Below are 15,554 nucleotides of genomic sequence, written 5' to 3' on the forward strand. Positions count from 1 at the left end.
TTGGACCAGTTGTCCATCAAGTGCAGTATCTGCCGACCATCAGTGGCCTCTGTCTGAAGCTTAAATACACATCTTTAAAAGTGGTTCTGGCCAGGGCTAGTTATTTAGTTGATAGACCAAAAACATCTCTCCATTTATTGTGTCAATCATAGGCGCTGACTTCCCCTCTGCCCGGTGGGTGCTTGACCCCCCCCCTTCCGCCCCTGGCTCCGCCCCTGCCCCACCTCTTCCTGACCCTGCACCGTCCTCACCCCACCCCCATTCCACCCCTTCCCCAAAGTCCCTGCTCTCTTCCTGCCTTTTCCCACCCCAGCCCTGCCCCCTTCCCACCCCCATTCCACCCCCAAGTCCTCGCCCCTGCCCTACCTCTTCTCTGCCTCCTCCCCCGAGCGCGCCATGTCCCTGCTCCTCCCCCTCCCTCCAGGAAAGTCCTAAGCGCCACCAAACAGCTGTTAGGCCGTGGGGGTGTGTGTGTGGGAAGCACTGCGAGGGGGAGGAGCAGGAACGCGGCATGCTGGGTGGGGGAGAAGGAGATGAGAAGCGGGGAGCTTGGCTGTCGGTGGGTGCGGAGCACCTGCTAATTTTTCCCCGTGGGTGCTCCAGCCCTGGAGCACCCACGGAGTCGGCGCCTATGCTGTCAGTTAACCCTGATGAATCAAAAATCAGGATTGTCCCACGGGGGGAAGAAGGGTACCTGTCCGCTCCAGAGCTCCTGAGAGCTCAGGGAACAGATACTCTTGTGTGTAGTATATGAATGGGTTTTTTGTGTGTGCACATTTGCTCACCCTTAAGCTCTCAGATACCATGGTGATAATCGATACAGAGTAGAATAGGTTGTATGAGAGTGTGTCTTAGCACCTCGGTGTGTGTATTTGACACCCGGCGAGTCGGCAGTGTTACCCAGGATCAAAGCTCACTGGGAAGCAACTAGGTCTGGCTCAGTAATTGCAACTAGATCAATGCAGTCAGCTTCTTGCAGCACACTTCTCTTTGCAAAGTTTTTTGTTGCTTACTGTGGCCAGTTGGTGGCAGCACAATGTAGTTTGGCTCAGTCTCCTTAAATTCTCCTCTACTAATTTAGACCTGCCTCTGGTTATTATAATCCTGGGGGACCCACAACCTGGAGTGGATGCACTTCAGTGACATCCCTTCATGGGATTTTTTTAAAAGCTCATCTTTATTCTGTACTAGAAAGAGAATCTGCTACAAAATCATCCAAACTAAAATCACCATAATCACTAACAAAATCACAGGACTTGGTGGTGATGGGGGACTTCAATTACCCAGACGTCTGTTGGGAAAATAACACAACAGGGCACAGATTATCTAATATGTTCTTGGAATGTATTCGAGACAATGTTTTAATTCAGAAGGTGGAGACTTCTACCAGGGGAGAGGCTGTTCTAGATTTGGTTTGGACAAATAGGGAGGAACTGGTTGAGAATTTGAAAGTGGAAGGCAGCTTGGGTGAAAGTGATCATGAAATGGTCGAGTTCATGATTCTAAGGAACGGTAGGAGGGAGAACAGCAAAATAAAGACAAGGGATTTCAAGAAGGCAGACTTTAGCAAACGCGGGGACTCGGTAGGTAAGATCCCACAGGAAGCAAGTCTAAGGGGAAAAACAAAAGACCGTTGGCAGTTTTTCAAAGAGACTAGTGGGGCAGCTGCCCCACTCTGGCATGGAAGGGGTTAGAGCAAGTCAGAGAGGCTGCGCAGAGCCCCAGCCAATCATGAAAGGGCTTATTGGGAGCCACTCAAGTGGAGGCTTGAAAGCAGCCAATCAGGGCTAGGCTGGGCCCTATAAGAAGGCTGCAGGGGGCTGGACTAGATGGCCTCTCGAGGTCCCTTCCAGTTCTATGATTAGCGCACCAGCTGACAGACGTGTTTGAGTGGCAAGGCCTTTTCCCTGCCAGTCTGTAAAGTGGCTGACATACGAAGTTGCAGAGCACGGACTTAAAACCATTCACAGACAGTCCTTTGGGGTTTTGAACTCGGAATTGAATATTCTAAACGCTCCGAGCTTCCTTCCAACCAGTCGTTCGTTTTTGTCGGACAAAAGACATGTTTTAGTGAGTGATCGTGGCTAACTGGGATTCTCAAGACACAGATCCTTAAAGCTAGTTTACGAATTACACAAGTGGTTTTCCCCTGGTCCAGATGTAGCAAGATCTTAATAAGCCGTGAAATGTTGTAATCACTTTTCGGAGAGGCTTCAAATGGTGGGGGGGGGAATCTCTCTGCACTGCCACCTACTGGATAGAAAATGCATTCCTTCTGTAAAAGTTAGTGAACAATATGCTCGAGAGATGTAACGATTGCAAACGTGCCCCAAGCTGATCCCTGGGGTTTCCAAGCCAGGAAGCAGACTGTTCTTCTTTTTATTTTAATTATTATTTCAAATTAGAAAAAAAAGCAGCTTTCTATTTTCCCACATGGGAAAGTCCTACAGAACGGAATAGGGATTAAACTACCAGGGGCCTATAGGAATTGCTCTGAAAGCCAGGGCCGGCTCTAGGCACCAGCACAGGAAGCAGGTGCTTGGGGCAGCCAATGGGAAGGGGCGGCACATCCAGGTCTTCAGCAGCAATTCGGCGGCGGGTCCCTCAGTCCCTCTCGGAGGGAAGGACCGGCTGCCGAATTGCCGCCGAAGAATGAAGCGGCGCGGTAGAGCTGCTGCCCAAGTGCCGCCGATCGCAACTTTATCTTTTTTTTTCTTCGCTGCTAAAAAAGCTGGAGCCAGCCCTGCTGAAAGCCTAGGGACCCATCCACCCTTAGGCACTGGTGTAGACATATCTGGGCCATTTCAAATTTCAGTGCTGGTTATTTATGCAAACCAAGGTTGGATTCCTGCTCTGATCTTCAGTAATCAGCACAACCTGCTCTCCTCCCTCAGTGGCGTGGAGGGTCGCTGCCTGAACTCTCTGCTTTGTCCCCAGGATAGATCACTGGAACAACGAGAGGGAGCGTGTCATGGTGATCACAGATGCCAACCTCCTGGTCTGCAAATATGACTTCATAATGCTCAGCTGTCTCCAGGTGCAGCGGATCCCCCTGAGCTACATCGACCGTATCTGCCATGGCCAGTTCACCTTTCCTGAGAGGTCCCTGGACAAGTGAGTACCAACAGCAGCCAGAGGCAGGGCTTGGGGGGGAATTGAAGCCCCTTTGCTTAGCTGAAAGCTGTTGTCTCCTTGTCGTTTCCTGCGTCCTCCTGATGTTCTGGGATCTCTCCAGGGCAGTGAGCTAGGGAGATCCCTCCTGGCACAGCATGTGGTGGGTGGGGTGAGCAAAGGTTGCAGCAGTAGGACTTGATGGAACGTTTGGGGTGATGCTGTTACCAAATGAGCGGAGGGGAAGGAGGCAGGCAAGCTGATCCCATGAAGCCTCATCCTAGGAATATGGGTGGGGGAAGTCCAGCTCTCCTGTTGCTCCCCCCTCCACACCCCAAAGACAGAAGTTGGGGAGAGGCTGAGAGAGAATGAACCCCAGGTGACGGATGTTAGTCACATCACTGCGTGCATGACTGGAAGGGACTCAGATACTGCAGCGATAAGGGCAGTATAAGACCCTACACAGAACAGAGTAATCAGACCCACAGGCAGTGAACAGCATGCCAAAGACTTTAGCTTATCCTGGTAGCACAGGGAGGCCCCACAACCTAACTACCAGGAGGAGGCATGCCTGGTTCAGAGGCACCTACAGCTGGACATGGCACTACCCTCCACCAGTACAGAATTGGTAGAGCTGCTGAGATTGACTGTGACTTAGAGGCAAGGTGTTCGGGTCCAGTATGCTGAGAGTCAAACCCTTGTGGAGATGGGCCTGAGCCGTGAAATTTGGATCAACATCTGAACTCTGCCGGAGCATCGCCGGACTCCCCCCGCTGTTCCACTTTCAAGTTGATCTCTAGTTTTTATCCCCGAGCTGTCAATCCAACATAGGTTGGCTGTGCTGAACTCAGGTGGCCTATAGGATGGTGCCAACTGGGGGAGAGTTATGCGATGCTCCGAGCTTTTCTCCCTGAGCTCAGGGGGAAAAGGTCAGAGTCCTGCTGGGAACAATCCTGCCATAATCTCACGTGAAATGAGCATTTGGCTCCCTGTAAAATGAGTATAACTAACAATGGGAGAGCTCCCAGCAGAGCACCCCCTCCAGCACCTTCCCTGAGCTTTGTGAGGGTTAAGCCTGTATCCTCCACTGTAATGATATTCTGTTGCTAGAGATATCATGCTCTGCTTCAAGAACTCATCACAATACAGCCTCTGCAGAAGGTAATTACCGTGCGTCTTATGAATGGCTGCATGTGAATGTCTGCTCACGCTGCTGACAGCAGCAAGTCCCAACACATTGTGCATACCAGGCATTTAACAGCCTCTGTTTTATTTGTTCCAATGGCTCGTTGCCTTGCGCCTTGTTTTTCTTCCCTGGCTCTGTTGGGTGTTTGTTTTTGCAAAGGCCAGAGTTCAGGTCTTTGATGCAGAGTTTGGGCTGGGATGGTGGCTTTGATTCACTCTGTTTCCATTGCTGCTGGACGGATTAAAGGGAGCCCTTTCCAGCAATTACGGCATGGGACCATCTGTGATCCGGTGATGAGTCCCTGTTCTGAGTCGAGAAAATGTGCCCGAGAGCCTCAGCTCACTCTACTGAGTCCAGTGCAGCCTTGCTGAGTTACACAATGAGGGTTTTTTCCAACATTTTTCCCAGTGTCCCCAGCCCGTTGAATAACCTGGGGCGCTGGACCACTGAGCTTTTCGGTGCTTCTCTGCAGCCAATCTCCAAACCCTCCGTCATTGTCCTATGGCAGCATTCACAGCCACCAGTCACTGCCTGTTTCCCGGCCCTGGGGCGTAGCTGTGGCTAACCACAGCATGCCAGGCTGCCCTCCAATGACTCCTTACCGCTCCGTAGACCTGCTCTGCTCCTTTCTTTTGCAGGGGCTGTTGCTGATCTCCCCCCAGCTGAGAGCAGCAAGGCCCTTGGCAGGCAGACACCCTCAGGGGGGTCCATAGCTCAGACTAGGTCCTGGCAGGGTAGCTAGAGGGGCCGGCACTAAGGAGAAAGGGACACGGCTCCCGATTCACGGCAAAGAGCGGGACTCTGTGTTCAGCACCATTATCCATCCAGGCTGAGCTGGTGCCTGGCTCTGTGTGCAAGAGGGAGGAGGGAATGAAACCGCTTCCCTCACCACCCCAATCCTGCTAGCACTGCAGGCGATTCTGGCTCGGCCCTGGTAGGAAGCGCTTGTGTCCCTGGAGCATGTGACTCTGGGTTCGGTCCCAGCTGTTGCGGTGAAGTTCTGTGTGGCTGTGACATGCCCGCCCAGGGGGACAGTGAAGTGGGAGGGGGGCTGGGTTGGTTGAACTACAGTTCCCCTGGGCTGGCTGCTCCTCCTCCCAGAGAGGCCAGTCATATCTGGTCTCTCCTCCAGGGTGACCGTGGTCCTCGCTACACTTCCCCTCGAATGACGGCTGCAGAGTTACCGTGTAATAATGGCCCCCTCCATTGTCTGGGCTCTGGTCTTCCATGTTCACGTGGCTGTGCCACGCCGTGGTCACCCTGTGTGAGGACAGGAGCTTGCTGACGGTGTTTTCTCCCGAGTCAAGTGGCAGAGGCCTGTGCTTACGGTGCTGAAGTTCACTGGTTGGGTCCCCTCTGTCGACTCATGTCTGCGGCCGTGTTGCTGTGCACTGCTGCGGCCCAGAGGTGGCTGCATTTTGGTGTTGTGCAAAGTGCTTTCTATGTGTCTCTATGTATGTTAGGGACGTTTAGAAAGCACTTTGAGATCTGTGTGGATGAATGGTGCTACAATAAATACAAGCTAATGTTGTCATTAGAAATAACGTCACTGAGGCTCAATTAAAATAACCACCAGTCTTCGAATTCGCTCCCTTGGGACCACGGAGGAAATGAATTTGGCTGACTTCCTGTAGCTCTGTTTCTTTTGGACTACATTTAAAGCAGACAGTGGGCCAGATCCTCAGCTGGTGCAAATCGGCATTGACGTCAATGGAACCTGGCTGGTGCGCACCAGCTGAGGATATGGCCAAATGAGGCTGCTAAATGTCAGTGTATGGAGGAAGCAGAGTAGCTCAGACCTGACTGCATTGGCTTTTAATGACGCTTCCAGTCTGAGGCGGGATCAGAAGGCCTGAGACCTGGGCAGTGTGTTCCATCACTGCTCTCCTCTGGCAGCTCTGTCAGACTGCAAGGGGTTACACAAGCACCTTTCCTCGGGTCGAAATGGGCTTTCATCTCGGGTGGATTCCACGGGGCTTGTCTGTGTTCTAATCACCGCTCCAACTGTGCTGGTCTGAAACGCTCGCAAAACCCTTTTCCCGGCTGCTTCAGCAGCGGCATCTCCCGTCCAGACGCTCTAATTATGAGAAGCAGGCAGCATACAGCAGGGTGCGTGGACAACTCCAAGGAAAACAACGGGCTGGTTCCATCCCTTCCCTTGTCCCCTGCCGAACTGGCTTTGCCAATATTTTAGCTGTAATTTATACCCAAGGATTGTCTGTGGATTTTAGCAGGGCATTCGGGGATTGGGATATTCTCTGCCACTGCACCACTTCCGGGACTTCCCTGGGGTTTATACAGCTCTATAAAGTTGTGGTGGGTGAGAGAAGTCTGCTCTTTGGCTTTTGATTCCAAATCAATGGGACTTCAAGTAATACGTGTAACCCATTTTTCACCACAGAAGTTTTACAATATGCACCAATCAGTGCCACTAGGTGGCGGAGCGGAGCAGATATGCTTTGGGTCAGTGAAAAACGTTACCTTTTTGCAATGGTTTCAGGTTTGATTGGTGAGATCACACTTGTATCTGGTGGTTTGCGTGGTCCTAACCCTCCATCTTTCAGTTGTTTAAAGTTTGGCTGGACCAGAGGACATTTGTGCTGCAAGTTGAGGGCGAAAGAAAAACATCCGGAATAGGAGGACTTGAAAGAAGACTGCACAGCCGCCAGTCAGAATCCCCAATGTAGTATTCTTTTATTTGCAGAAAATGGGCTGTAAATCGGCAACTGCACATTTCAGAGGCCTGCTCTACATGGGAAAGTTGCACCTGTTTAACTGAAATCCAATTTAAACCAATGCAACCCCCCTGCGTGGACACTCTTATTTCACTTTAATTTAGCTTAATCCTCTTCCCGATCAATTTAAACGACACTCATATAGGCCCTTCTGAAACTGAGATACGTGTCCAAGCATGGGTTTGCAGCACTTGAACTAAAGCCGCTTAAATTCATGCCTTAGGTTAAACCAGCCCAAATGTCCTATGTAGACAAGGCCTGAGTTTGAACAGGAAACCCTCAGGGAGCTAGGGTGAAATCCTGGCCCCATTGAAGCCAAAGGCAAAACTCCCTTCAAAGAAGCCAGAACTTCACCCTGAACAATGCTGTGTCCTGGTTTGACTTCAGGGAATTACAGTCTGGTTCTTAGCTGAGATTCAGACTGGAACTGTGGATACAATGAATGTCCCAAGAAGAGACCATTTTCCTCCTGAGCCTTCATAGACTCATAGGGGATTAGAGTTGGAAGAGACCTCAGGAGGTTATCTAGCCCAACCCCCTGCTCAAGGCAGGACCAACCCCAACTAAATCATCCTGGCCAGGGCTTTGTCAAGCCGGGCCTTAAAAACCTGTAAGGATGGAGATTCCACTACCTCCCTAGGTAACCTATTCCAGTGCTTCGCCACCCTCCTAGAGAAATAGTTTTTCCTAATATCCAACCTAGACCTCCCCCACTGCAACTTGAGACCATTGCTCCTTGTTCTGTCATCTGCCACAACTGAGAACAGCCGAGCTCCATCCTCTTTGGAACCCCCCTTCAGGTAGTTGAAGGCTGCTATCAAATCCCCCCTCACTCTTCTTTTCTTCAGACTAAATAAGCCCAGTTCCCTCAGCCTCTCCTCATAAGTCATGTGCCCCAACCCCCTGATCATTTTCGTTGCCCTCCGCTGGACTCTCTGCAATTTGTCCACATCCTTTTGTAGTGGGGGGGGCCCAAAACTGGACACAGTACTCCAGATGTGGCCTCACCAGTGCCGAATAGAGGGGAATAATCACTTCCCTGGATCTGCTGGCAATGCTCCTACTAACACAGCCCAATATGTCATTAGCCTTCTTGATAACAAGGGCACACTGTTGACTCATATCCAGCTTCTCGTCCACTTTAATTCCCAGGTCCTTTTCTGCAGAACTGCCGCTTAGCCAGTCGGTCCCCAGTCTGTAGCAGTGCATGGGATTCTTCCGATTCTTCCAGTGCATTTGTCCTTGTTGAACCCCATCAGACTTCTTTTGGCCCAATCCTCCAATTTGTCTAGGTCACTCTGGACCCTATCCCTACCCTCCAGAATATCTACCTCTCCCCCCAGCTTAGTGTCATCCTTGAACTTGCTGAGGGTGCAATTAATCCCATCATCCAGATCATTAATAAAGATGTTGAACAAAACTGGCCCCTGGAGCGACCCCTGGGGCACTCCGCTTGATACCAGTTGTCAACTAGACTTTGAGCCATTGATCACTACCCACTGAGCCTGACAATCTAGCCAGCTTTCTATCCACCTTATAGTCCATTCATCCAATCCGTACTTTTTTAACTTGCTGGTAAGAATACTGTGGGAGACCGTATCAAAAGCTTTGCTAAAGTCAAGCTGTCCTGGGCCAGTTTCGGGTTTCAGATTGAAACATGAGATGTTCTGTCGTGTGGTTTGATTCTCAGTCGGGGCACATTTGGTGGTTAGCAGTGAATTCTGCATTGAGTTACTTTGGGGTTGCTCGAGACCCGGAATTCAAGGCTTGCAACGTGAAACTGATTGAGGCAATGAGGGGAAGAGGGCGATAAGAGGTTCTGTTCTCTGTGGGAACTGAAAACACCAAGAGTTGCTGAGCTCCAGACCAAGGCCGCTCTGCCGCTGCTCCGTTGCATCACCACGTGTGGGCGCACCGACACCCCATTAGCACCGTGTTGTGCCCTGCCGGCGGCTTTCCCTCAGACCACGGCCAAGTCACCCACACAACAGGGTGTTTGGGCCATGCATTCCTAGATCCCCACAGAGCTGGGCAATTGCTACCAGGTTGCACAGTTGTTAAACATGAAACCAGAACAGGCAGGAAAAAAAAGCATCTGCCCAGCGGGCTGGTTTGTTAACTCCTGAGGAGAAGGACCGGAGTGGCAGACAGCCGGGCGAGGACTAGACCTGAGCTGTGTTTGAGATAAGAATGTGAAGCTCGGAGCCGGAGAGTCTGGAAGATGCTGCTAGGGGGTCAGTGCTGGGGGAGCTGCTGCTCAGTGAAATGTGACAAGCAGCGAAGCTACTTCTTGTTGTTCTCTTGGCGACAATGAAATTCGGTAGTGCTTCTTTCCCTTCTCAATTAGCCATGAGGCTATTTTCTTTGGCCACGGGCCCCGTGGATCTTTTGGTGGTGCAAAGAATGTAGCTAACAAAGAGCCACGGAGTGCTGCATTTTGCGTTTGCAAAGGGGCAGTGCTGGGAAGGGGGAGTTGTTTCAGTGGCAAAGGGGGGATGCGGTGTATTGGACGCCTCTGCCCCCCGCTTTGCTTTTTGGCAGAAGGACAGGTGGACGGAGGCTAAGAAGAGGTTAGAGATCACATAAGGTTCTTGAGCATGTTGCACTCGTTATGAAGACAAAAGGATAATGGTTACCGAGCTACCACTCTTCATCCAAGTGCTTTACAAAGGTGGGGAATACTAGGTATGGTCAGACTCCACCTGCTTATGGGGAAACTGAGGCACAACAGGAATCAGTGACTTGTTGCAAGTCACACAGAGTCAGGGGCAGAACCCAAACCTTCAGAGCATTGCTCTGCTCTTACTCCTAGGCCACGATCCTGCCATGGAGACTGGGAGTTGTGCAAATTTAACACTGACAGACCCCGGTTATCGGCGGGGGGATCAAACCGGGGACCTCTGGAGCTTAGTGCATGAGCCTCTACCATGAGCTAAAAGCCAACTGGCTGTTAGCTGAGGCTGTAGAGCAGACTCATTAATCTTCTCTCTCCCTCCCTCTGTCTCGGTGCCACTAGACGGGACAGAACACCACACCCAGGAGGTGTGTGGGTTACACAAATTGCATAAGAGGAGGGCTATGGCTTCCCTGAATCCATTGGGTTTTGGCCAGTATTGTAGCAGGTGAGTGGATTACCTTGGCCGTTGGCAGACTGTGGTGTGGCCATTCCTATACACTAGCAGGGTATCAAATAAGAAGCTGCCGTTTTCACTGTGGGGCTCCCCCTGGCCTTCCCCGCTTTGGGGAGCTTTTCTCCGAAGCGGAGCCGAGGGGTCCAGCGAGGCAGCAGGTCATCCCAGCTGGCTGTACTGCTTGAGAGAGACCACTCATTGCTCCGGGGGATCATGCCCGCAGGTTGTGTCATGGAGGCAGGGCCCGAGCAGTTCCATGGCACGGTTCCCCCTTCCTTCGGGCCCCCTGGAAGGACGCTGTGGAGCCAGGGCCTGTGTAGGGAGAGGGGCTAGGGATGGGGCAACACACATCGGTGTGTCCCCCGCACCCCGCCTCAGTGATTCACTACAACTTGGGCCCGTGTTATCTTTCCCACCGGGCCCCCGCCCCAGCGACGATCCCCAGTCGTGGGGCTGAGGCAGTCACAGAGCCAGGGTGGCGATGTGGCGTCTTTGCCTCCCCCATAGCGGCATGGTCTGAGGGGATCTGCAACCCCCCGAAGAGAACAGCGGGGGGACGTCATGAGCGAACCGTCCCGTTCTTCTCCTGGTAGAGGGGGCAGAGCCATTGCCCTGGTACCAGGACACCTTGTCAGCGTTTGTGACCATCTCCTCATGGGTGGGGAAGGGTCACTGTCCCCGCTTTGCAGAGAGGGAATTGAGGCTCGGAGAGGGGACGTGACCTGCCTGGCATCACACAGGGGTGTTGGTGGCTGAGCTGGGAACAGACCCCATGTCGCCTCAGCCCAGCGCCCTGGCCACCGGTGGGCAAAGCGCGCTGGCAGTGGTGAGGGGGGTCTCTGTTCCATCATTCCTATGCAGAACCGAGCTGGAGCAGGGCCTCCCGGCAGGCTCTGCAGTGTCTCTTCTATTCGTGGGAGTGCAGGATGTCAGGAGAGGACCTGATCCCGTAGTATGCCTGGCTGAAGCCCAGTGGCTCTTCTCATGAGGTTTGACTGAGTCCCACCTGTGCACCTTGACTCGTGGCCACCCCGTGACTCCCTCTTGCATCTGGACCCTGCCAAGAAGGGCTCGTGCAATGATCAGCCCTCACCGAGTTCAGCTCCTGCTCCGAAGGGGATCATGTTCCCCTGCATAGCACGGCCAATAGGGCAGGCAAAGAATTCTTCATAGTTTCTGATGACCTTGCCTCGGGGGGCGACGTGCCAAGCATACCCCATGTTTTCTCAGGGTGGGGTGCTGTCCACCACTGATGCCCAGCGAGGCGTGATGACAGGGCTGAATGCACGCCGGGATTGCCAGGGCAGGCGCTGGCGGTCCTGAGGGGGGAGTATCCCAAATGCCACACTCCTGTTATTTCGGGCAAAGGAGGGAGACAGAGCCAAACCTGTCACAGCTTCGTCCATTTTATGTCCTCGACAGGAATATTTTGCTATCACTCGGGGTCTGCCCAGCTGGGACTTAACTAGTAACTTACCCGAGGGACTGAAATGTACCCAACATGGAGCCAATGGCAGATGCTGTCCTCCATCTTTGGGCCCTGGAGCTCTGGTCCCCAATATGTAAAGCTCCTATATTGAAGTATCACATCCCAGAGCTCCAGGGCTGGGTTTTGGCCACCCTTCGTATCATGAAGCCTCCCCCCACGGACATACATAGGTCCCCTTTATACAGCCTCACCCAGCTCTTCAGTTTTCAAAACATACGGTGAATGCCACCTAAGCCTAGTAACCATGGTGATGGAGGTACAGGTCAACAGGCTGTGTCTGCCTGTCGGTTTTTCACATTGCAGGCTAGCCAGCTCCCGCCTGTACATGAGCAGCCGCTCCCAGAGCAGATGGGAAATGAACAAGCGTATTGATAAGTAGCAATTATTTAGCTCTTTCCATTTGTACATCTCCAAGGGCTTCAAGAAGGAATGTTGGTGTGTTTATCCCGGGGAAATACAGATGGGTAAACTGAGGCACAAGGAACTGGCGCAACTTGCCCCAGATCACACAGCGAGTCGGGGCAGAGATGGGCTTAAAACCCACATTTCTTGATTCTGAGTGTATGTCTACACGGCAATTAAAAACCTGGGGCTGGCCTGTGCCAGCCGACTCAGGCTCAAGGGGCTCGAACTAAGGGGCTGTTGAATTGCAATGTAGATGTTTGGGCTCAATCTGCCGGCTGAGCTCTGGGACTCTCCCACCTTGCAGTGTAGACACACCCTAAGTCTGTGCCTTAACCACAAGACCATTCTTCTCCCCTTAGGACTAGAGAGAGAGAGAGAGTGTGAGTGTGTGTGCGCGCGCACATCACTGAGTACAGGGACTGCTCCCTAATTCCTCCCCTGGGGTACAGGGTCCCCCAAGTTGGTGGGGAGTAGGTGGAGGCTGCACCTTGTCATACACTGACCAACTGCATGGAGGGGGATGGGTGACAAGTATGTTCAAGGGGTGTAGCTGTTTGCACACTCTTCCGCTCCCCAGGCAGCTCTGGGCGGCATTCTGCCAGGCACAATGCAGCCCCAGGTTACCGAACTGATGTCTCGTCCCCCTGCCCCTCCCAGGGCACCACGGGCCTGACTCTGCCGTGCCTTGGACGTGAGTGTCAGATGCCACAACGTGAGGTGCGAGGCAAGGGAAAAATCAGCCTCCCCCATTTGTAGTTGTTTTTTTTTAAAGTACCCAGCATTGAAGGTGAAAATTAAACTCTCAGGCCATGGGTTTTCCACCTAATCCCAGCTCCTTGCGAGCGAGTCATTTGTCCTCTCCTCCCTTTTCAATCAGCAGCTCAGCCCAGCCCCGTCTCCGCTGTAATTGTCCTCCTGGATCAGACTGACGCACCAGGCGCAGTGATCGCAGTGGGAGCAGTTTGGCAGCTGGAACTCTGATCTGTGTGCAGCATGCATCCAAGCGGCGTCTTGCTTAACAGCTTTCCCTGGAGTCTCAGCTCTTCCTGACCTCTCTAGGTCTCCTGGCTGAGCCGGGACAGAGCAGAACACATGGTGTGCCCGCTGAATCGCTGGGCCCAGCCTGTGAAGGATGTAAACTCTTCCACACGGGAATAAAAGGAAGAGAACAGGCGTATCAGCATTTTCATCCCCATTCTCCTGGATCCTCTCCAAGTTGTCAGGGCCCTCTTCTGCAGTTAGTGGAGTAATTGCCCATTAGTATTCCAGTGACACCTAAGAACCCCGGTCATGGATCAGGGCTCCATTGCACATGTAACAAAGACAAAAGACCCTGTCCCAGACCCAGGGAGCTCACAATCAACCTGCCACACGGGATGCATGAGGCGACCGGAGCAGACAAATGGGATGGAGTGACCTGGGAGTTTAGCAGCAAAGCAGGAATCACAGTGTTCGGCTTGTTTAACCAGTGCCAGATAGGAGCGATCCATAGGCGTCCCGGTGGAGGGAGGTTTTGAAGGAGAATTTAAGAGCGGATAAGATGGTGGCTTTACAAATTTTGATGGGGAGTTTTTCCCTGCATGGATGCAAGAGTGGAGGTGTCCGAGGGGAAATGGACAAAAGCCTGAAACACAAACTTTACCAACCCCATAAATGCAGCTACTTCTGGGGTGGAACACTGCAGCAACCCCATATAACGCTTTGAAGAATGATGCATCCATTTGAAAGAGCAGGGGGTATGAAAATAGGCAGGATGTGTCCCTGGGTTGAGCTTTGGGCACCATGTTATGAAAGGGGTGCAGCTAGATGGAAAGCTGAGCACAACCTGAAGGGTGCCAGTGCTGGTGCCAGTCCTAAATAATGCTCTAGGTTAAGTATCATTAGCTGTTTTCCAAGCTGGAGCCCAGTGCTGCCTCCTACAGTGCTCTGCCTCTGGGTCAGTAGTGATCACACCGCTGTATAGTTATTCAGTGAGCTAATCTGCGTGAACTGAGTTGATGGTTTCAATTCCCTATGGCTAAGTATTCACGGTACCGATCCCCCTCTGTCACCAGCCAGCACCATGTTGTAAGCCTCAGCTGAGAGACCATGATCTGAATGACCCATGGCGCCTGGACTTCCTCTCACGCCTAGATGAGGCCCCTGCACAACAGGATGGGAGACCCACTGATGGGGGTTGTATGGGGGCGAAATATCCACTGATGATGCATGTCACATGGATAAATGGAGAATCTAGGGTCTCTAGAGCTGTTGATCTTGCTTTGATTTCACTTGAAAGATTGTTTCCAACTCTTTGCCCACCTCTGTGTGTGTGTGTGTGTGTGTGTGTGAGAGAGAGAGAGAGAGAGAGAGAGAGAGAGAGAGAGGAGAAGGAGGGGCTTTTGTGTAACTGTTTCCATGGCTGGTCAATCCAGGACTTCTCTGAGCAAAGCGCGGCTGCTGATTTGATTACACTGGTTGTGCCTTAGCATAGGGAATACCATAAGTAGGTGGTATTCTCCATGCATCTGAAGAAGTGGGTTTTTTACCCACGAAAGCTTTTGCCCAAATAAATCTGTTAGTCTTTAAGGTGCCACCGGACTCCTCGTTGTTTTTGTGGATACAGACTAACACGGCTACCCTCTGATACACAAGTAGGTTGTTATCCCCTTCCTGGGAAGATCAGTGGTGAGCAAGGTGAGGGACGCCAACGTCCCAAATGCAGACCACGTCAAAATATGGTCCACTATGAACCACATCTGCACATCACATAGCAGCTGCATCTACCTGCTCCAGAAATGAGGAATGAGACTCAATGCTATTGGGACTGCAGGAATGGACTTCAAACGGTGGAATACCTCGTCAATCAAAGGTCTCAAACGAGCATATCTCTGCCATCCACTCTACGTCAACTGAAGCAACCAGTTGGGTTGTCAACCTAGACTTGGACATCTGACGTGCTGTTTTGAAGCCATATGAAAGAAGAAAAAGATTTGTATGGAGGAGAGAGCGAGAGGGTGGTATATAGTGTATGTGTGAGGGAGTATGTGTAACTGCTGATTTCATAACAGACTATTCCCTTGAGTTTCTCCTGGGCACCCCAAGGGAAACCCTTTCCAAAGTTTGTATTTGATTTCTCAGGGCAGGTACACACCGCTGGCCCTTTTCTTTCACACAACACAACAATCCACTCAACGAAAGGTTCCTTTCCTCTCGGCTCAGGGAGAGGCGGCATGAGGACATAATATTTTCTGTGTCTGAAGGGTGGAAGTCCTGCCTTGGTCGACCAGCCGAGCTCCAGCCAAAGCACTCGCCCGCTGTAGCTCTGAGTTTTACTCCCAACGCCCTGCGTGTCTAGGCTGGTTGCGAGGGCTGATGTCGTACGTGTGGAATTTTTGTGGCTATTTGCTATTGTTCTAATGAAAAGAAGGAACCTGGCCATACAATAAAGAGGAAGCTTTATGCTTCCCACACCCGCCTGGAGATGAATGCTTTGGGAATGAGTTTAATGAACACTT

At 51.9% G+C, this 15,554-nt stretch overlaps 1 protein-coding gene across 1 annotated transcript in view; it reads left to right on the forward strand.

Annotated features, from left to right (window-relative positions):
• Positions 1-15,554, forward strand: part of TPRG1 (tumor protein p63 regulated 1) — a 56,795-nt gene that overhangs the window by 16,003 nt on the left and 25,238 nt on the right. Inside the window, 1 exon segment of the mRNA XM_024202399.2 lies at positions 2,938-3,114. Within this exon segment, the coding sequence (XP_024058167.2) occupies positions 2,938-3,114 (177 nt within the window).

Source organism: Terrapene carolina, unplaced genomic scaffold (genome assembly GCF_002925995.2).
Source record: "Terrapene carolina triunguis isolate 2854851 unplaced genomic scaffold, T_m_triunguis-2.0 Scaffold88, whole genome shotgun sequence".
Taxonomy (NCBI): Eukaryota; Metazoa; Chordata; order Testudines; family Emydidae; genus Terrapene; species Terrapene triunguis.